Source organism: Equus asinus, chromosome 1 (assembly GCF_041296235.1).
Source record: "Equus asinus isolate D_3611 breed Donkey chromosome 1, EquAss-T2T_v2, whole genome shotgun sequence".
NCBI lineage: Eukaryota > Metazoa > Chordata > Mammalia > Perissodactyla > Equidae > Equus > Equus asinus.
In genome coordinates this window covers 207,065,173-207,088,678 of record NC_091790.1, presented here as the reverse complement: position 1 = coordinate 207,088,678, position 23,506 = coordinate 207,065,173, and the positions used below count along the sequence as shown (strand labels likewise).

Sequence of the window (23,506 nt, the reverse complement as noted above, 5' to 3'; positions counted from 1 at the left end):
ACAATTTCTCTAGGGTTCTGTCCATAGGATGATTTTTTTTTGAAGAAGATCAGCCCTGAGCTAACTGCTGCCAATCCTCCTCTTTTTGCTGAGGAAGACTGGCCTTGAGCTAACATCAGTGCCCATCTTCCTCTGTTTTATATGCGGGATGCCTGCCACAGCATGGCTTGATGAGCAGTGCCGTGTCTGCACCTGGGATCTGAATCGGCAAACCCCAGGCTGCCAAAACGCAACATGCGCACTTAACTGCTGCGCCACTGGGCCAGCCCCATATAGGATGATTTTGATAATACCAGCGTTCAGTATTTGTGGAAAATTTTTTGTATACAAAGATGATGTAAATGGAAAGTATTGCACGGTAGTGATGTAGTTTATGGATTTCTTGTTTTAAACATTTTGTAGGTAAATATAGATGAGAAACCAATGTTGGGCTGGGTGATGTATTCGTTCCAGTGCTAAAATACTGGCTTGGGCATAAAGAGATATTACTGTATTTAGCTTTTTGGGTGTTTAGAATTCATATATTTGTTTGGCATTGAGAGAGCTGCAGAGTTCTTTAATTCTTTAAATTTAAAAAATATCCAATTTAAATGTCAGTTTTGTGATAATCAGCTTTTGATGGATTTAGTTATGTATTAAAATATTTTTACTTAAAAATTAAAAATAGAAATACCATATGACCCAGCCATCCCACTACTGGGTATCTATCCAAAGAACTTGAAATCAGCAATTCCAAAAGTCCCATGCACCCCTCTGTTCATTGCAGCATTATTTACAGTAGCCAAGATGTGGAAGCAACCTAAGTGCCCATCAACACATGATTGGATAAAGAAGATGTGGTATATATATACAATGGAATGCTACTCAGCCGTAAAAAAAGAATAAAATCGTCCCATTCACAACAATGTGCATGGACCTTGAGGGTATTATGTTAAGTGAAATAAGCCAGATAGAGAAAGACAATCTCTGTATGACGCCACTCACATGTGGAAGTTAAACATGTAGACAAAGAGAACAGATTAGTGTTTACCTGGGAAAGGGGGGGGTGGGAGGCGGGCACAAAGGGTGAAGGGGTGCTCCTACAACACGACTGACAGACAATAATGTACAACTGAAATTTCACAAGGTTGTAAACTATCATAATCTCAATAAAATAAAAAAAATTTTTTTTACTTAATTACTAAATAGAATAGGTTGAGCATTTTTATTTTAGATTCCTAGTAATTTGAATGATTATCTAAATTATAGGCCAAAGAGCCTAATTATTCTCATAAGCACTAGTTTTGTAATCTTGTGTTATTCAATCATTTGATCTTTTAGATTCTTGAAGACCTGGATGAACAAATTTATATTATTACCTTGGAGGAAGAAGCGCTTCAGAGACGACTAAATGGTGTGTATACATTAACATGTTTAGGCCAGAATAAAAAATATTCAATTCAAAAAAGACAGACAATTGAGGAGGAAAAATACAAGCCTCTGAGTACCTTGTGCTGTTGCATGAGGTCAAGACTTCAGAGCCGTGTGAACTTCCTAGGTGAGGAATGGTTTGCTGAAGACTAGCGGCATTTTGGGAAAGTTGCCGTGTTTTACCGACTGGAATTAGCTGTAATCTAGCAAGGTCAATTCAGTTCTGAGACACTGGCCACTGAAGTGTCCCCCCGCTCACAAGTCCTGCTGTGTTTAAGCACTGGGACTTACAGCGCTGAGGTTTTGCAGATTCGCGTGCTGTCTTAGGAACTGTGATATCCCTCCTGCAGTTCTCGCCTCTGGAAATCTTTAATTAAACAGAAAAAACGTAGTGTGTTTCTTGGATACTAAGGTGCCCAGTTTGACTCTGTAAATACGTTGTACTTAGGAACTCTGTTGTTATTTGGGAATGGTGTTCATTATCAGCTGGTAACCGAGTAAGCATGTCAGAGATTTTAAAATTTAATTTTTAATTACTAATCATTTGTGGCTTCAAATGAAGAACCAATGAAGACAAGAGTAATGACATAGTTTAATAGAGAAATGACATAGTTTGAGTAAATTTTCTTTTGATTTTACTTAAGTGATTTCACCCTACACTCTTTTCTCTTGCAAAGTATGTATTTTTTTATTTTTTTATTTTTTATTTTTTTTTAAAGATTTTATTTTTCCTTTTTCTTCCCAAAGCCCCCCGGTACATAGTTGTATATTCTTTGTTGTGGGTCCTTCTAGTTGTGGCATGTGGGACGCTGCCTCAGCGTGGTTTGATGAGCAGTGCCATGTCTGCACCCAGGATTCGAACCGACGAAACACTGGGCCGCCTGCAGCGGAGCGTGCGAACTTAACCACTCGGCCATGGGGCCAGCCCAAGTATATATTTTTTTAATGTTGAAAACTCACCACCAAGATCAGATTATTAATAGTTCACTGTATTTCAGAATCATGATTCAAGAGTAGGTATAAAATAGGTTACTTGAAGTATAAAATACTGAGAAATAGGAAGAAATATACCTACTTTCTTAAATTACAAATAGCAAATTTAAATCATCAACCTAAAAGTGTTGATAACATTTAGAGCTTTGTTCTTACATCCAGGAATTTCAGATTGTATCTATTCTAGAGAATTCTCGTCAGTAATGTTGTATACTTTGGTATATTGATAATTTTTAGACTAGAACTACATGTACTTTTTATTCTCCTAACTTCATTAAAACTATTTTAACATTTAGGCCTGTTAATTCCGGAATTGTCTTCAATCAGTACTCTCAGCTTTATAACAGTTCATCGAAGTAGTAAATATTATAATAAATTTGTCTCATTTAGATAATCGTGCTGTTGTGTAATAAACATCCCTGGATTATAAAGAATAGACGTCAAGCTGCCACCTGCGGTTTAGGATTCCATGTCCACCTGAGGTGTATGCTGTTTCTAGCTTACAGATCAGGAGGCTAGGATCCAGGAAGGATGAAATATAGTGCTCCTGAATTAAAGAATTTGGATTAAGTCTAATCAAAACAAAATAAAAAATAGAGCCTTTTCTCACTTTGCTCTTCCACACTAGGAAAAAAAAGTCCCTCTAGAATCTCTCTAGATCTTTTGGCTCCTCAGATCAAAATTGGTTCATCTCTAAAGAAATTGAAAAGGAAGTACTTGCCAGAAGGCTAAAGTATTATAAACTGAAGCCAAGCCAAAATAAACAAAACACCCCAACTAGCACAGAAGTGTTATAGTTTGGAGATTAAGGATTAAGGATGATATGATAGCTAATGGTAAGTGTCATTTTATTTTCTACAAATTTGGTAGGCCGTGCACCACTTCTGACTGCTCTGTCGGTAGGTTGTTGTTAAAATCTTTCCATGAGGCTGTTTAATGATATGCTGAGATAATTGCTCTAGTTTTGCTGTTTGCTGCTGGTTAACACTGTGGACTATTTCTAGTGAAAAGTAATAGGCTTGTAACATAAATCATTCTATGGCAAAATGGACATTTTGAGTAATATAGAGCAAAAATTGTGAGCTTCTGCAGAGTGTATCATGTGCAGAGGAACAAACCAAGATGGAACAAAATAGTATTTTATGATTTGCTATTTTTGAGAAAGTGTAGATCCTAGGAGGTTAGTAGTAGAAATCATCTCCATGGATCTTATTTAATCTAATATTGTGTCAAATGTATTTTGTTATAACGGTTACTTTATATTTTTTAAATTATTATTATAATTATTATTTTTGCTTGAGGAAGATTGTCACTGAGCTAACATCTGTGCCTGTCTTCCTCTATTTTGTATGTGGAATGCCGCCACAGCGTGGCTTGATGTGTGGTGTGTAGGTCCACACCCAGGATCTGAACCCACAAACACTGGTTGCCAAAGCTAAGCACATGAACTTAACCACTGTGCCACTGGGCTGGCCCCTATTTTAAATTATTTTTAAAAAGTGAAGTTTTTACTTTTTTTTACTTTGGGCTGTTGAAAAGATTTGCAGAATGATGAGAATAAAAGATTTTTTAAAAAATACCCCAGAATTTGTGGTGATATTTTGCTAATGGCACATTGAGTGTACTGTCTTGGTTTGTGTGGAGATGTGACACGCCGCACAGGAGTCTTTGGGATTTCTACATGGTTTGCTTTGAGCCCAGCTTTACAGCTATCTGAAAAAACATGATAGTTACTGTTGAGAAGTGCTTTACTGTAGGAATAACACTATTTTTTCTCTGAAAGATAATGTGACTTGTGGTAGTTACTATATTACTGGAGTTGCATTTTCAGTCCCAGTTTTAAAATGTCAGTGTGTGTAGCTTTATGATGGAGTGCCTGCCTGGGACTTCTCCGTTGTTCCTGTTTGACACTTGATGGTGCTAGAGGTTTGCTTCTTGTTGATATTGTTATTGCTTCATAAGATATGTTAATAAAATAAAGCTAACCTGTGCAGTAAGAATGTGAATCCGTGTCCTAAAGAAGCCGTCCTGTTACAGTCTCCTCCACTGTTTCTCCTCCCTGTTGTTTCCTACATATCTTTGTCTAAGCACTAGACGTTTTTGTAGATGAATTTAGACTCTGAGTCTCCAGATCATAGACTAATTGACTGAAGAAGAGACAGAAAAGGTAAGAATCTATAAAGATTTTATCCAGTGCTGAAACACTTCAAAAAAGAACTTGAGGGAGAGGCGTTCTTTGTGTTCCTGGAGCAGGAGGGAGCCCCAGAGTTCTGCACCATCTGGTTAAGATGGCCCCTCCCTGATGTCCACATCATCAGGGCAGGACAAAAGAGATGTCTCCAGAAATCACCACGATCCTGGCAAGACTCCCGCTCCTCCTGGTCCCCCAGCATGCAGCCTCACCCTGCGGTCTGCCTCAAGGCGGTCAGCAGTGATCCATGCATTTTGCCCTTTCCCCCTTTTCTGATAGTCAGCACAGGGAGCCCAGCATATCTAGGTCCTTGGCATCTCAGAGTTGCTGTCCCTCAGGTCTCTGTGCTTCCCATTTCTGACCTAATTTCTCACTCCCCTAACTCCTGAAACTTTCTGCTTGTACCATTTGGAACTGAGAGTTAACCTAGCTACCAAACCCTTAGATCCTCAACCTTGACTCTGGCTCGAAGAAACGTGGTTCCCGTAGCACACATTGCTTCTCCTGGAACTCTCTCAGGTGGCAGCTCTGTTCTTTCCCACATCTCTCATTTTACCACTCCTGGAGTTTGGGTAGTGTCCTCGTGTTCTCTATTGCTGCTTTCAACACTTTGAATCTCGTGTCATTAGACTGTGAACTGATTACTTCTTCCTTTTTCCTTTTGCAGTCACTCTTCACCCTCCCAGGTTATTCCTGCTCCATCCTTGAGGATTTTAGCTCCTTGTTCATGATCATTCTCTCTGCTATGACACCTGTCATAATTCTTGGTGATTTCAGTGTCCATGTGGATGACCCTTCTAGCCCCCTGGGAAGTTCCCTGACCTCTGTCTTCCGATCATCTCCCTCAGCGCTCCCTCAGAGGGATTCTAACCCAGGCCTGGTCCTGAGCAGTAGCTCAAGTTCTTGCATAATCTCAAGATCAATCACCCCGCTCTCCAGCTCTTATTTTCCAGCTCACTTCCTCTAGTGCTCCATTTTGTACAATTCTTTAGTATTGAGACTTCACATCCTATTTACTTATCCTCATAACTTTTTGTCACCTTTCCCCGCTCGTTTTCTTCATCCATTCACTTCCTGACACAGTATAAATCCTCGGTCGTTGTTATAACCAGTCCTTCATGTGCACTTAGAATTCCCTTTCCCTCTCTCCCTTTATTGTACTTATGCCAAACTCCAGCCTTGCGTATAGCCAGCTCTTCACTCTGCACTCACATCTGTTCAGCTGACTGACCATAACTGCCTGGCCTTTCTTTAAATGTGTGACCGAGATCTTAAATTTGCTTTACATTCTCCTAGATGACTACTTTATATCTTCTCTGTCACCCTTAGCTGATAAGCTTGCTTCCTGTTTTCTTGAGAAAATAGAAGCAATCATGACAAAAAATTTCACAGCTTTTTCCTTTATAAAGGTTCACCTACCTAAAATTCCCCCTGCACACTGCCTTTTCTCCTAATGCTCTAGCTGAATTGTCTATGCTTCTGGCTAAGGTCAGCCCTCGCCTAATGCACCGGGTGCTATCCCTTCTCACAGATTCAGAGACAAAACTCTAGCCGTTATGCTGTCTGTGTTACATAATCAGTTTTTCCCCAACTGGATCACTTCCATCAGCATAGAGACATGCTGTAGTTTTTTTTCAATAGAATGAAAGGAAGAGGGCCAGCCTGGTGGCGCAGCGGTCAAGTGTGCACGTTCTGCTTCGGCGGCCCGGGGTTTGTCGGTTCACATCCCGGGTGCAGACATGGCACCACTTGGCACGCCATGCTGAGGTAGGCATCCCACATATAAAGTAGAGGAAGATGGGCATGGATGTTAGCTCAGGGCCTGTCTTCCTTAGGGAAAAGAGGAGGATTGGCAGCAGTTAGCTCAGGGCTAATCTTCCTCAAAAAAAAAAAAAAAAAAAAGAAAAGAAAGGAAGGACGGAAGAAAAGAAGGGAAGAAGAAAAATAAATCAGTTTGTCTTGATTTCCTATGCCCTCTAGCTCACTACCTCATTGCTTTGCTTGTCTTCATAGCAGAACTCACAAGGGTTGTATACTGAACAGTTTCATTTCTGTGCTTCACATTTGATTTTGAACTCATTCTTGCCTCCATTACTCTACTGAAATGCTATTGTCAAGTTGGCCAGTGACTTCATAGTCCTCATCTTACCCTCCTTCTTCCTTGAACTGTTTTCTGTTCCACTTGGTTTTTAGTTCACTACACTTTCCTTGTCTTTTTACTTAATGAGCTGCTTCTCAGTCTACTTTGCTGGTTTTTCTGTATCCATAACCTCTTCACCCTGGAATGCCCCATGTCTCAGTCCTTAAACTCTTCTCTTTTCTGTTCACCTGCCCTCCTTTGGTTATCTCATCTGGTCTCATGGCTTTAAATACCAAGTATATACTGCTGACCTCTCCTCTAACCTCCAGCTGTGTAGATCCAGTTGTCTAGTAGACATTTCCACTTGAACATATCTTGTCCAAAATCACTAAAGACTTATTCCTCAATTCTGTGTCTTTTAGGGTCAACCCATTTCTGTAGGTGGCAGATCCATTATTCCAGGTGCTCAGGCCAATTCCTTGAAGTCTCTTTCTCTTAATTCCCCTATGGAGTCCTTCAGCAAAGCTCTCGGCTCTAGCTTCAAAGTATCTCCAGAGTCTGACCACGCCTCACCACTTGGCCTGTCTCCACCGTGTTCGAGTGACAGTCACCTCGTGGTTAGAATTTTGCAGTAGTTTCCTAATTGGCCTTCATGCATCTATCTTTGGCCTAGTGAGTCAGAGAGAGTGCTTGAAAATGTAAGTCAGACGTTCTCACTTGTTTGCTCAGAGTCCTCCAGTGGTGTCCTGTTTCAATCCCAACAAAAGCTGAAGTCCTTCCACTGGTTCCCCATCCCCCCATGCACCCCTCTAACTTCCTCTCCTGCAGTCTCCTTACTGTCCTTCCCCTCACACTGGCCTTCCTGCCTCAGGGCATTTGTAAGCACTGGTTCCCTCTGCCTGCTGTCTTTCAGGTCTTTACTTAAGGTCCACTTCTGGGTGGGCTTCCTACACTGGGAGCCTTGTGGATGTGATTTAACATTGCCAAGCCCTGCCTCCACCCTGGCACTTCTGTTCTCCTTTTCTGCTTTATGTTTTCCTGTACCACTTTCCACTCTGACATGTTACTTTTTACGTATTGCCTGCCTTTCCGAGCTGGAGTGGTTGCTCCACACAGACAGGGAGTTTTGTTCTTTTTCTTCCTTTCTGGACCCCTGATCCTGTGATATCACCAGAGATATAGTGTGTTGGTAGTAAATGTTTGTTGCGTGCATAAATGAATAGGTGAAAAACATGTATGATGGAGAGTTGTCATTTTACTGTAGAGTTAAAGAAGGAAGAGGAAGTAAAATCTGGTGATAGGATAAAAGACAGAATCAAATGGAGAGAGTATTTAGGAAGGCTTGTACTAGAGATCTCTGAAGACAAGCCAAGGTTGGGGAGCTGGAGGAGCGTGCACACTGGGGTGTTAGTGAAGAAGCAGGAGTAAGGCACTTTTCCCTGTTAAGCCGCGAAATAAGGGCAGTCAAGATCCATCTCTACGCCACGGCCCCTGAAGACAGCCCAACAGAAAGTCCCATTGCGTTTATTGTGGTAGAAAATCTTTTGTGATTCCTTCCCAGGATTAAGAGGATACATGTATCATTAGCATGTTTAAATGTCTAAGTAATGCACCAGCATTAATTGAAATAATTAGCTTTCGTGTGTGGATAGCCTATGGGTGTACTGGGAAACTTTAGAAGTACCATAATGAATAGGAATTACTTTTTGTTGTTTAAGTTCAAAACTTTCACAGTTCTTTTACTGTAAGTTATTTAAAAATATTGTAGCCTTTGAACTTAATGATTCAATTCAATTTTGTTAGGTACTGTTTTCATCTTCATGATAAAAAGTATATCACTTTTAGTAGCAATTACTTTCCTGCGTGATTCTAATCTTTTTTTTAAAGCATTTTCTATTGAAGCTTGTATTAATTCTTTATTCTTAAGAGCACAGGAGATGTACTTGTTTCATTTTTGCTGAATGTCAGATTTCAATACCTTTGTATTCTGAAAAATAAAAGATTGAAGAAAACAATACACCCTACCTTTTCATGGAACCTAGTGACCTGTTAGAAACATTTTGTCACCATTAGTCCTTGAATCTTGCTATTTATAACTAAGTTGAGTTTGCCAGGCAATTTTATGATGATGTCAAAGTCTCGGGTGGTATTGATGCTTGCTTTAGAATAGTAGCATCCTATCAGAGGCATTGCCCATCATCATTGGCAAGACGATTTGCTACATTGGTCATCACTTAATCTGATGTCTTTCATGTAACACTCTTCATGATATAAGGAAGCTTACATCAGATTTTATCTTATGTCCTCCACATTACTTTCATCTTGACTTTCTCTAGGTACTCTGCTATAGTCTAGCAATGGTTATTCTAAGAATACTATTTACTGTTGGTTATATCACTGAAGTGAGTATATCTCAAATTTGTCAGACTCTGGGCCACTTTGAGAAATGTTTGGGCTTAGTTAGATAGACTGAAGGTGATCAAATGTCAGCTTTCATCAAGAACATACCTAGCAAAAATTGTTGACACTGACTGACCCCTTTTTTGGCAAGACTATGATAGAAGAAAGTGTTCAGTGATATCTTGACTTCATGAGATAATGGAAAAGAATATGAATTTTACTGGTAATACTAATGGTTTCTTTCTAATAAGATATCAACTTTTGGGTCCAAGGGTCTGAAACAGTGAGAGACACTTTGTTACAATTTATTCAGCTTCTTAGGCCGTATAATCACTTTCATGACAATAAAATATGGCCCACACTAACTATTTGTTGCGGGATGAAATGAGGTGACTGAAGAGATGTAAGCTGTTGATAATATCAGTAGATGAGGAATACTTTAGAATAAAAAACTACAGAGTAATTTTAAGAGTCAGGTTATCATATATTATCTGAAATTTAGAGAGAGATGCTCCTCTATATTATAAATGATCCAAATTTGTTAGCAGAAGATGAATTTAATATACACAACCTACTTCTTCAATCACAACCTATTTGGATGATGGTATTCCTGATAGTAGCGCATATAAATATGAAGTTTAAAAATAATCTTAACATCTTACCTAGTTTAAGATCTACCAATCACTTATATCTAAAGTAGAAAAAAAGCTAAACCATTACTTTAATTGTATATAACTTTATATAATGTTCCTAAAGCTGATTGCTTAATATTTTTTATCTTGCTTGTGGTCATTTATAATGAAAGTATAGTTGCATTTTCAAAATTGTGTTGGATATTGAAAGTCTCATATTACTTGTTCCATACTTAGCCGTATTTTTGTGGATATGTCAGAAGTAAATAGAAACTATTATTTTAATAAATATTAGCATTGCAAATGGAATAGAAGTAGAAATAGAGTTTTTGAGTTGTGTGGATTGTCTGTCTCCTCTGTAGATAGTAATAGTGTTTGTGCTGAAATAGATGCTTTAGAGATGTGAATGGCCAGACTTCAGTTTTCCAAGCTTTCTGGGGTCTGCCTAATCAGCATGGCTCTGTGGTGTGCAGTGTTTGCTTAGGGCAGGAGACTGTTCACTCTATGAATCATTAGGATTCTTGGGCTTTAACAACAAAATTGTTTGCCTTAGTGATTAGAAATAATTGAAAGTACTTAAGTGACTTCACATTCAGTGATAGAGATCACTTTGGTCAATTTAAAGTACTAAATATAATCAAAATTTTAAACTTACCTTAGATGAGAGATTTTCCAATCAACTTTTTTTGGGTTATATGCTAAAGTAAAAAGTTAAATGAAAAAATAATCTGTTTATACTAGAGGTGTCTACTTACAAATAGTATTCATTATGAGACTGAGTTTAGGACGTTGAGTGTTTAGGGTACTGAATTGTTTAGGGAGGTTGTTTTATTGCTTCACATTATTTGAATTGTTTATATACCAACTTGGAGATTTATGTGTTTTTTAAAAAACATAACATTATGTATTTTAAATTAAAAATATCTGCCTTTTAACATATGAATGTCAGTTAAGGCTGTCTTATGTATTAAGAAAAGGTATAAGGACAGCTTAGTTATTGAAGAAATGCTGGACTTTGGGAAATTCTGTTATCTTGGAAGCAAAATATTTTCAATACCACACTAGTTTTTCAGCTTAAGAATAAAGCTGGGAAAAGTTGCCTTCAGCTATTAGTTTTCCTGAATCCAAAGAGACGGGTGGGGCAGGATCAAAAATACTTATTTGATCAAAGTTATTGGCTCTGAAGGTATTCTTACCTATGTAAGAAAGATGAAAGGTGTTGTTTTTATTGCATGCTAGTAACAGTGTAATTTTGAACTAATTGGTGTTGAACTGCCAATCACCTAGGGGGAATGCCTATAGATACTCTTACAATTTCCTTTGAGGTAGTGAAATCTTATGTCGAGGCTGGAAGAAAAACAGAATAATACCGTTAAATTGACCTTAAATGAGCTGCTTTGTGGTTTTCTTGGAGAATCCCTTTTTATTTTTCATGACTAGTCCAAACAGGTTTTGTCTCTACCAGTTTGGCTTGTTTACTAGACAGTGCTGACGTTGAACATTTTAGATTCATTTTGAAATAAAGTAATTCTAATATAGTTCTTCAGGATGTTTTGATGATTTTGTTGGTGCAACTTAAATTTGTGTAATAGTCCAGTATTTGTTTGCAGTGTGTCATGATCCCTTACGATAGCCTTCATTTCCTTCTGGTCATTTATAATGGAATATTCTGCCCCAAAAAGCTTACTTTTCTCACTTAGGTAATGATATATACAGTAAAGGATGGTAATGTCTTTGAAAATTGTATTATTCCAGATGAATCTAGTCATTTAATGAAAACATTTCTTTGAGGACAATAAGAATGTATTCTTGATTTTTGTATGCATATCAGCCAGAATTTATTAACTGCCTATTTTGTGCCTAGCATTGTGTCACTCTGAAATAAAAACACAGCATTTCAGAAATATCACTTTAGTTATTTTCCTTTGAAAAATAATACATCGGTTGGTCTAGACATTTGTATTAAGCTGTGTAGACATCATACCCACAAAGTAGGCATTTATGTCTTTTCACTTAATTTTAAATTGGCGCAGGAATACTGTCTATTTTGGTACCCATTCCCTTTGAAAATTCTGAATACTCATCAGATTATTTTTTCTAGCTCTGAACTGGTTACTGGAATAGTACTTCTTTGCGAGTATAGGGAATGAAATGTAATCTGGAATTGTATTTGTAATTAATCAGATATAGAGTTTAAATGAACATTAACTATAGATACATGCTATATAATTTTAAAGAAATGGGATAAAAAGTAAAATGTACTTATCTCTAAGACTATTATATTCTAAGACACTTGAAAATCATATAATGCTATGCCATCTTACTGTAAATCTCCTTCTTATATCCATTAATTCTGTAACTTTTTTCCCTTTTTGCTTTGGCTCCCAGAAACTCTAAACTAAATTTGCAGTCAAAGTTTAGTAGTTTTGGGTCACAGTATCTGAGTATCTCTGTACTGTCCTTACCCCCATTCTCTCATAAATTATATATTGACGAGTAAAACGATTAAATTCATGAGGTCTAGAAATACAGTATAACAGTTCAGTGCACTCAAGACCTCAGTTCCTCCACAAGAAGGGCTATTGGATTTCTTTCTTCAGCGATGGACAGAAGGGAGAAGGGAGATGCAGAGGGGGCCGCACTTACCTTTCCTGGAAACCTGGGCTGAGACGGGACTTTTGTGATTCCCCAAGAGGGCTTAGAAGAGGCCTCTGAGTCCTTTACTGCGTTTGCAGCCTGCCACCTCGCATTGCCGACCTGAGTCCCTCTTTCAGTCTCTCTCCCTGTGCGAGAGGAGTGACTCCAGAGCACTGAGCCTTCTTCCTCGCCAGTTGCCAGTCGAGTCGGTGTTTCTGACTCAGTCCCTTCAGCTCGGGGGGGAGGGGAAGAGGGAGGTGGGGACGGGGGCCCTCCCCGTGGTTTGTCACTGTTTGAGAGACTGTCTGATCTGATTAGGTATGAAGGGAACAATAGCAGCAGGTAAGGAAAAATGACCGCTCACTTAAGGCTGAGTGATGAAGGCTAAGATGAATATTTAGAACAAGTGATTCTCACTGAAGTTAACTATTAATGGGAGAGACAAATCAGAATTTGTACTTAGCCCCTGAAAGTAGTATAGGCGCTCAAGGAGATACAGTTAGAGCAGAGAAAAGACTGCCTAGAATGTGGGAAAAAAATGAAAAATTCTGTAGACAAAAGATGAGATAGTCCTTGTGGTGGACAGAATAGTGGTCCCACAGAGGTATCCAAGTCCTGGTCCCCAGAGGTGGTAATTCTGTCCCCTTACATGGCCAAAAGGACTTTGCATGTGATTAAGTGAAGGGTCTTGAGATTAGCCTGCATGAGCTGGTGGGCCCCCTGTCATCACAGCATTGTTACATGTGCAAGTTGAGGCAGGAGGGTCAGAGAAGGAGATGTGGCAATGGAAGCAGAGGGTGGAGTGACCTGAGGAGGGGACCGTGAGCCAAGGAATGCAGCCAGCCTCTAGAAGCTGGATAAGACAAGGAAATGGATTCTCCTGAGTCTCCAGAAAGAACACAGTCCTGTTGGCACCTTGATTTTAGACTTCTGACCTCCACGACTGTAATATAACGAGTTTGTATTGCTTTAAGCCATGAAATTTATGGTAATTTGTTATAGCAGCAATAGGAAAGCAATACAGTCCTTCTGAAAATTGAATTAATCATCTGGTAGAATCAAGTTTGAGAACTGTTTCATGTCACAGACAAAAAGTACAAAGAGAAGGAAATCACTAGTGAAATAATAGATGTGGACTACAGTGCTGAGAGACCTAATCTAAACAATAGGCCTCTAAAAGGAGAAAAAAGAAGAAGTAGGAAAAAAGTAAGTAAATAAATAATAGAAGAGAATGTCAGTGAGCTGAAGATAGACTTGAGTGAGGATTAAAAGGTCAGAGTCCTAGGCAAGATTATTAAACAGGAAATTAAAAAGATCCAGATTTATCCTATAAGATTCTTGAATTTGAAGAATAATGATAATAATAATAAAAACCTTACAAGCTTTCGCATAGAAAGATTACTTACAAAGGAGAGAGAGGGCAACATCAAACTTTCTGTTTGTAACCTGCTATTTGAATAAGCGTTATTGAATAATATCTTTAGTCTAAAAGTGGGGGATGATTGCAATTAAAAACTCATGTATATCCAAATATGTCATGTATCATTCATTCACCTTATATCTGTATACTGAGTATTCAATTTGTGCTAGGTACTGTTCTAGTCATTAAGGATATGGCAGCTCTCATACTGACAGAAATATTTAGTAATAATCCCCAACTAAATATTTTAGTAAATATTCAGCAAAATCTAGGCTTTAGGAGGGGTGGCTGGAAAGCAGTGAGAGAATGGATAGATAAGTGTGTGAAAACTTCACCCACGTGTGGGGTAAGTTACCCAGTAAAGCATCCCTGTGGGGTCATGACTGTGTTAAGTAGAAGAAAATATGTCTCATCTGAGTGTTGAGGATGAGAAAGTAACCACTAAAGTGCCAGATTAACATGGGGAAAAAGAATAAACAGAAATCCCACCAGTTGGGAAAAGAAGAAATAGCAAAATAAAAGAAGCAGAAATTATAATATTACATGAAAGGGGAAAGAGCACCAGTCTTCATAATAAGCCAACTAGTGGATGGCAGGATTCGGTCCCTGGATGTCACTATTGAGCTGCTAGAAAACCCACTTGGAAGCCCGCTCTGTGTGTAAACTTCCAATTTACATGAAATTATTTCCTTATTTTTTTAAGCTACTTCAAGTTGAGTTTTCTGATTCATTAAGAAGCATCCTAATAGATAGACCTCATTTCACAGATGAGAACACTGAGGTTCAGAGAAGCATAAACCTAAAAGAATGAGAATCTGAGAGGAGAAAACCACAATAAAGTAGACCTGAGAAAATTTTAGAAGTAACCAATTTAGCAGATCTAAAGAAGCTGAATCCTGAGCCATTTGTACTTTATTTATATCCCAGAATCCCCAAAAGTCTCAGAAAGTGGCCCCACCAGATAGCTATGGAGGTGGGGAAGAGGTGATGCGAGTTAAGATGAGGAGGACTGGCTGAAAGCCTGTTTGAAGCAGTTTGGTGTGTGAGTGCTTTCAGACCATCGCATGGGCTCTCATCTCCCTTCACGTGGACAGCTGAGCTGTAATACCAAGGAGAGCCCTCTCTGGGGAATCTGTGTAGCCAGGAGGAAAGCCCCATGGATAGCAGCGATAGGGTGTCCGCCCTGGAAAACCGGGCTGGATTGTCTGACAGGAAGTCTCGCTGTCATCACGCTCCACCCACACAATCTTGAGTTTCCAATCAGCAGTTTTAGTGCTTCGTTCTTAGCTGTGAGCAGACAGCGAGGGCTCACCAGGCTGCTGCGGACAGCCTCCCCGGGAAAGGAGGGACCAGAGCGAAGGTCGGGGAGAGCGAGTGTTCTCGAGAGGCAGCATGTGCTTGGGGGCTGAATGTCTAAAAGTAAATATCGATAGTGTCCCGAGAGAGACCAAGATCACATTTGTGAGAAAGGCTGGGATTCCACAAAAATGAACAGAAAGGGATTCTTTTTTTTTTGTTGTCTGGAAGATTGGCGCTGAGCTAAGATCTGTTGCCCATCTTCCTCTTTTTGCTTGAGGAAGATTGTTGCTGAGCTAACATCTGTGCCAATCCTCCTTATTTTGTGTGGGATGCTGCCACAGTGTGGCTTGACAAGCAGTGCCAGGTTTGTGCCTGGGATCCAAATCTGCAAACCTTGGACTGCAGAAGTGGAGTGTGTGAACTTAACCACTGCACCACCAGGCCAACCCCAGAAAGGGGTTCTTTTTTTTTTTCCCCCTGAGCTAACATCTGTTACCAGTCTTTTTTTTTTCTTCTTCTCCTCCCAAAGCCCCCCAGTACATAGTTATATATTCTAGTTGTAGGTCCTTCTGGTTGTGCTGTGTGGGATGCCACCTCAGCATGGCCTGATGAGTGGTGCCATGTCCGTGCCCAGGGTCTGAACCGGCGAAACCCTGGGTCACCAAAGCAGAGTGCATCAACTTAACCACTCTGTGGGGTGGCCCCTAGAAAGGGATTCTTGAAATTTAGAAATAATAAAATAAAGAAGAACTCTTCAGAAAATAGGTCAAAAAGACAAAAATAGGGGAAAAGATTTAAGAATATTAGAGAACCAATTCAGGAGATCTAATATCTAACTAATAGGAATTCCAAATGGGGAGAGGAGAAAAAATGGGATGGAGGAAATGACAAAATGAAGATAGTTACTCTGATCTGAAGGACATGAATTTGGAGATTGAAAGGGCTCACCTAATGCCCAACATAATACATGGAAATGACTCTCCCCAGGAGCAGTGGGGACAGAGGTCCTTCACGGCCCATAGGGAGAATGAGGAGTTCATACCCAAAGGGACAGGGAGAAGAAGAGTGTCAGACATCTCAAAATCAGCACTAAAAGCTGGAAGACAGTGGAGCAATGACTTCACAATTCAGAAGGATGTGTAGTTTTGATGTGGATTTCTATATTTAACCAAACTTTGAGAGCAAAGGTAAAATATTCAGACTTGTGTAGTCAAAAAAATTACCTCCCATTCACCTTTTCTTAGCAAGCTACTGGAGGACATGCACCACTTAAGTAGAGGAATAACCAAGAAAGAAAAGACGTGGCTACCCGGGAAAGAAGGGGTGCCCCCAGGAGAGAAGAGAAGGGGGTCTCCAGGGCGACAGTGCTGTTAGGCATAGAGAGCAGCGAGTCCAGGCTGGGGCAGGCCCATGCACTGCAGGAGGAAATTCGTCAGGAAAATCAAGTGGATAGTATTACTGAAGAATTTGAGGGGCCGGCCCCGTGGCCGAGTGGTTAAGTTCACGAGCTCTGCTGCGGCGGCCCAGAGTTTCGCTGGTTCCGATCCTGGGCGCAGACATGGCACCACTCATCAGGCCACATTGAGGCGGCGTCCCACATGCCACAACTAGAAGGACCTGCAACTAAGATATACAACTATGTACCAGGGGGGATTTGGGGAGATAAAAAAGAAAAAAAGAATTTGAAAACCAGGAGAAAATAGAGACATTTGGGAGGAAAGTTTGGCTTTGAACTAGTGATAAGTCTGTAGAAAACTAAGCATATGAAAAAAATGACTAATTCTAGAGGTGGGAAGAAGAATGTTATGGAAGAAAGGAAAGCTAATTATCGTTTATTCCTTGAGTAAGCAGTGAATCGAATTTCTGTTGTAGTAATGTAGACTTTGAATATTGATCCAACCAAAATTACCAGTGTGACCATACTGGGAAAAGGGAGGAATGAAAAGATGTGTGGCTTACAGACTTAAATCCTCATCTTCCGTAGTAGGAAGGTAATAGTTAACACCTAAAGCTAGAAAATCAAGAAATACAAGGGAAGCAAATACTGTATTTTACTAAATGTAAATGGGCTGAATTCCACTGTTAAAGAACAGAGCCTATCAGATTGGGGTATTCAACACATATTTATAATTTTTGCTACAAGCACCTATTGCTTTTCTTCTAGTAAAGCACCTGATTTGGCCTTGCTGTTTCCCCCTATTCAGTCAGGTCTGTAGAACTGCTTGTCAAAGTTCTCTGCCTCCCCCAGCCAAGGAATTGACCTGTGGCTCCAAGCTAGGCCATTAGGACACTTGCTCCCTGGAATTCTATTCTTGATCAAAGTGATATAAAGACTGAAAATAGTTAAGACTGATTCATCCCAGCTGTGACACTGGGAGGAGACTGTCCCTCTGTGGCTGCCACTTGGAGCTCCCGACTGCCTCGTTTCTCTCCTTTCTTTCCTGGAAGGTTTCCTGCTGATGCCGTCTCTCTCAGGAATTCCTTTTCTTTTTAACTAGTCAGAGTCAGTTTCAGTTGCTTATAACCAATGAACTCTAACTGATAGAAGTGAAACCTCAAATAAGATTTAGCTGATATATATATATATATATATATATATATATATCCCTTTAATTTTAATCTTTTTTTGTCTCATATGTAAGTAAGTAAAACAGGGAAAAACCAAAAAAAGTAGAACTTAATGTCCACAAAACAATATTGAAGTTGAAAAGCATCAAAGACAAAGAGGGTCATTATGTAATGATAAAAGGTATGATTCATAAGGAAGGTGTAACAGTCTTATGGGAACCCAAAAAACTTAGCAGACGAATACAAACACATAATGGAAAAACTCTTGAAAACTGAGAGAGCTTGATCAGTCAAAGTACAGTTGTAGTGGGGGGTTTAAATTTATCCATTTCAGAATTTAACAGATAAAATAGAATATGGAGATATACAAATAGAATATTAGAGAAACAAGCAGAAAATAGGAATAGAGAAAATCCATGTGATAAATAAACATATGAAAAGATGCTTAACCAAGTTTAGGGAAATACATGTTAAACTAAGAATAGGAAAACATTTTTTACTCATATTTGGGAAAAATTCAGGAGTTATAATCATCAGTACTAGAGAAGATATTGGAAAGTACTTTCAAAAGCTATTGATAGAAATGTAAATTATTACAATAATTTCTTATAATAAATTATAATATTTTTGGGGAAATAACCTTTAAATATCTCTTAAAACTGTCAAGACTTACTGTTTACCTCAGCAATCTGAATTTTGGGAATCTGTTCTATGGGAACCAGGATGTCGTGGATGTGTATACTAAAATGTTTATTGCAACATTGTTTATAGTGGCAAAAAAATTGAGGAAAACCTGAATATTAATAAATGGAATAATTCTGAATAAAATTGAAGTACATCCATACCATGGAATATCATTCAGCTGTTAAAGAGTTTGCACTATCTGTCAATGTGGATGTATCATTGACTAGGAAAGCGAGTAGTAAAATAATTTGAACCATTCTTACAAAATGTTTAATAAAAACCATATATGTGATATATATATGTATGTGGGAATATGTACATGAATATGAAGAAAGGTGTGAAAGCATCAACCAAGCTGTTAACAATTGCCACTTGAGGGAGGAGGGACGGAAAAGAGGAGATCTTGATTTTTTTCACTTTCTATAAGAAGTGCATGAAACTTTTGTAATTAATAAAAATTAATAATAGATTAAATAGGGATTTTACCAAAGTAAGACATTTTCTAGGAAACATATGGTGTTTAATCAGCAGGAACTTGGAAGTTTTAAGTGGTGAAGAAACGGGTATACTTTTTTTTTTTTTTTAAAGATTTTATTTTTTTTCCCTTTTTCTCCCCAAAGCCCCCGGTACATAGTTGTATATTCTTCATTGTGGGTTCTTCTAGTTGTGGTATGTGGGACGCTGCCTCAGCGTGGTTTGATGAGCAGTGCCATGTCCGTGCCCAGGATTCGAACCAACGAAACACTGGGCCGCCTGCAGCGGAGCGCGCGAACTTAACCACTCGGCCACGGGGCCAGCCCCTGAAACGGGTATACTTTTCTGTGAATTGCAGCAGCATTTGTTTTTATTCTTAATGATCAGGATTTGTAATGTGTTATTTTATATTTTAGTTAAATGTGAGGCTACCTGTTCTCTGCTGGTAGGGTTTCTGTTGTTATACTTCTAAAATATTTTTGCTTTCGATAGGAATGTCTTCAGCGGTGGAATATAATGTAATGGAGTTGGAACAAGAACTTGAAAATGTAAAGACTCTTAAGACAAAATTAGGTATTGTAAATTTTTTTCTTGACTTGTGTATTAGTCTTGGTTTCTTATTAAAGACTTTACTATAGTCTGAAACATTCAAAAATTTTTGAAATCTTTAGCTTATGTTATAAGCTTTCGGTCTGTTCAAAGCCATTGATAAGGACTGTCTTTTAGTTTGGGGAGAGGATAAGCATATATTCTCATTTTTTTGTTTGTTTTGTATGTGTGCAAAATGACTTCAGATGATGATGTTCAAAGATGTTGCTCCACTGTCTTTCACGTGCCTTATTTCCTGACAGCTAATCTTCTGTCATCCTTATCTTTTAGTATGTCTTTTTTCTCTGTTTTTAAAATGTCCTGATTTTGAACACTTTTTTTTTATCACTGATTTTGAACAATTTGATTTTGATGTGCCTCAGAGTAGTTTTCTTTGTGTTTCTTATTCTTTGGGTTCATTGAGTCTCTTGGATCTGGGAATTTATAGTTTTTATGTAATTTGGAAAATTTTTGGCCATTACTTCTTTGAATATATTTTCTTCTCCTCTCTGTGCCCTCCTTTTCGGGGACTCCAGTTACGTGTGGAGTCCACTGAAGGTGAACTTAGCCCACTTGACAGTGCCCCATAGCTCAGGGATGGTCCTTCATTTTCCTGGTTTTTTCTCTGTGTGTTTCATATTGGATAGTTTCTATTGCTGTGTCTTCACATTCACTAATCTTTTCTTCTGAGTGTCTAGTCTGCCTTTAATCCCATCTAGTGTATTTTTCTCTTGGACACTGCAGTTTTTATCTTGAGACATTCTATTTTGACCTGTTTTATATCTTCTGTGTCTCTAATTAACATGTTCGATTCATGTCCTCCACCTTTTTGAAAATAATGGAATACAGTTATAATAATACTTTTAATGTTTTTGTCTGCTAATTCTAACATCTACGTTAGCTCTCAGAAATTTTCAATTGATTGACTTTTTCTCCTCAGCGTTGGTTGTGTTTCTGTGCCTTTTTGTATGCCTGGCAATTTTTGATTGGATAGTAGACATTGTGAATCTTACATTATTGGGCGCTGACACCTGTGTTGCTATAAGTGGGATACAGTTGAGTTACTTAGAAAGAGTTTAATAATATCAGGTCTTGCTTTGAAGACTTGTTAGGCTGGACCAGAGCAGCATTTCATCTAGGGCTGAAGTGTTCCCCACTACTGAGGCAAGACCCTTCTGAGTCCTTTATCCTGTGATTTATGAGGTTTTGGTACTGTCTTGTGGGAGCAGCACTATTCTTGGCCCTTTGTGATTATTGGATACTGTTATCTCTGATCTTTTTTGGGTGGTTCTCTCTTCAGCCTTGGGTTGTTTCCTCACATTCCTGAGCTGATCATTACCCTACTGGACTCCAAGGTAACCCTTTACAGGTGCTTGGAGTTCTTTCTCTGTGTAGCAGTCTCCTCTCAGGCACTTTGCTCTGCAAAATCCAGCTGACTTGGTCTCCCCAGACTCACATTTCATGTCCTCAACTCAAGGGCTGAGCTGAGCTCTGCTTGGGTTCCTCCTCCTTGCACCATGGCCTGGAAACTCAAGACAGTAACCTGGGGCAAACACAGGGCTTGCATTGTTTGTTTCCCATGTCTGAGAGATTATTGTCCTTCATTGATCAGATGTGCAGTGTCTTGAAAAATGTTGTTTCATGTACATGTGTTTTTTGTTTCTTACTTGTTTCAGGTTGGACAGTAAATCTGGTCCCTTTTGTTAAATTCTGTCTTCAGGAGTGCAAGTTCAGTATTATGTTGTTGAAAATCGTGTATGTTCATTCATTTTAATTTTTGTAAACAACATTATATTGCCTAAAGTTGCTTTATTCATCCTGCTGTTGATGGATGTTTGATATATTTCCAGTCTTTTTCTATTATGAATAATATTGCTATAGACATTTCTACATATCTCTTGGTACATGTGTTTTTTCAGGATACATACCTACAAGTTCATTGCGTATGTGCGTGTACGGCTTTTTTGAGATAATGGCAAACCACTTTCCCCGGTAGTTGTATTATTTTGCATTCCTGCTGGGCAGGAGTAAGACTTCCTGTTCCTCCACATCATTGTCAATAATTGACAATGTTGGACGTCTAAGTTTTTACCAATTTAGTGGATGTGGAATAGTTTTCATTGGTGTTTTAATTTTCATGTCCCTGATTTGTGTTTCCTGTGTTCCTTTAGCTTCTGCTTGAAAAACATCTGTTAGTATTTCATTTAGTACTGGTTTGCTGGCAATGAATTCTCTCAATTTTTGTTTATCTGAAAACATTTTGGCTTTACCTTCTCATTTGTAGGGTAGTTTTACAGAATTTAGAATTCTTACTTGGTAGTTTAACATTGTAAAGATATTGTTCCAGTGTCTTCTGGTTTCTGGTTAAAAGTTACATTGTTGCCCTTTGGAAAGGCTTTTCAGATTTTCATTTTGTCTTTGTTTAGCAGTGTTACCGCAGTGTGCTCAGGTTCTGTTTTCTTCTCATTTGTCCTTCTTGAGACTGTGGCACTGCATGAGTGGGTGGCTTACTGTCTTTCATCCATTTGGGAGATTGTTGGCCTTTGTCTCCTCAAATTTTGCTTCTACCTGCTCTCTCTCATTTCCTCACACTGGGTACAGATATGCTAGACCTTTTACTCTTATATTCTTTTCTGTATTTTCCCTCCTTTTTTATTTATGTGCTTTGCTCTGTGATATTTTCTACTGATCTGTCTTTGATTTCACAGTCTTTTCAGCTATGTCATAATTGTTGTCAAAATTATCTATTAAGGGGCCGGCCTGGTGGCGTGGCAGTTAAGTTTGCACGCTCCTCTTAGGCAGCTCGGGGTTCACTGGTTTGGATTCTGGGCATGGACATACTCAACGCTTGTCGAGCTATGCTGTGGCAGGCGTCCCATGTATAAAATAGAGGAAGATGGGCACGGATGTTAGCTCAGGGCCAGTCTTCCTCAGCAAAAAGAGGAGGACTGGCAGCAAATGTTAGCTCAGGGCTAATCTTCCTCAAAAAACACATCTATTGAACTCTTAATTTTGGTTACAGTATTTTTCAGTTCTAGAATTTCCATTTGATTATTTTTCTAGATTCAAATTGTGACATTTGCCATCTTGCCAGTTATCTTACTGAACATTTTAATCAGCTATTTTAAGGGCTATTTCTGGTAAGTCCAATATCTGGATCAATTGAAAGTGTGTTTCTATTGTTTTTTTTTCCTTTGTTCTCTCTCTTGGTAATGTTTGATTGAATGCCAGACATTTCTTGTGCAAAATTGTGGAAACTCTGGGTGATGTTTTCTTCTCTTTTGGGACGATTTCCTTTTGCTTCGGGTCGGCAGTTGGAGTGGGGACAGGTCAGTTTAATCGGTCTGCACTTGGATTGTTTGAGATTAGGTTTTGGTCTTTATGAGGGCTGCTCTGTTTCCAGTTTGGCCTTACTCCTAGAGTATAGCTTTTCCTTGGTCCTAACCAAAAGCATGGTTGTTTTGTTGTTGTCTATGACCCCATCTTCTTCGTGCATCCTGAACTCTGGTTTCTGCCTCTCAAGAGACGTGAGCCTGATGAAGCTTTGTTTCGCATCTCTGCCTCTTGGCAGTACCTTCTGTTCCTCTTCTCAGCCTCTGAGCCACTGATGCCTTGAAGGGCAAAGTGGCTGCATGTCAGGCTTAGTTCTTTCCTCTTTCCTTTTCCCTGTGATCATAGACTCCTAAATTCTGGCTGCCTTGCTGGCTCCAAACTCTGATTTTTGCCTCCCTGGCTCTTTGAGTTTGCTGAAAGCTGTGTTTTAGCATCGTTTTCTTTTACCCGGTGATTTCATCTTGATTTCTCAGACTTGTGGGTCCAGGCCAGTTGCATATGGAAAATGCCATGCAAGGAAAGGTAGTGCAAGTCAGAGGCTCAGTTCAATTTATTTCACAGAATATTGGCCCCTCAATTTTGGTCATCGTGGGAGCTCTCTGATAACCTTCATACAGGTTTTTTAAAAAAAATTGTGTGATCCATCTTTTCCAGTTGTTTATGGCATGAGGATTGGGTGATAGGAGGTAGACCCTTGGAGCTAGAAGTGGAAGTTTGCTTCCAGCCTTCAGAAAACTGGAGGTGTTTGTCTTTGGGATATGGGATTAGACGGGTTTTTACTCATGTTACTTTATTTA

At 39.0% G+C, this 23,506-nt stretch overlaps 1 protein-coding gene across 15 annotated transcripts in view; it reads left to right on the top strand.

The window, feature by feature from the left end:
• Positions 1 to 23,506, top strand: part of LMBR1 (limb development membrane protein 1) — a 173,386-nt gene that overhangs the window by 102,021 nt on the left and 47,859 nt on the right. For 13 of the 15 annotated variants that reach the window (XM_070516867.1, XM_044765659.2, XM_044765655.2 and 10 more), the window contains 2 exons: positions 1,321 to 1,393; positions 19,281 to 19,361. In XM_070516867.1, the coding sequence (XP_070372968.1) occupies positions 1,321 to 1,393; positions 19,281 to 19,361 (154 nt within the window). The remainder of the gene's footprint in view (positions 1 to 1,320; positions 1,394 to 19,280; positions 19,362 to 23,506) is intronic. The other 2 variants (XM_070516873.1, XM_044765656.2) reach the window with 1 other exon arrangement.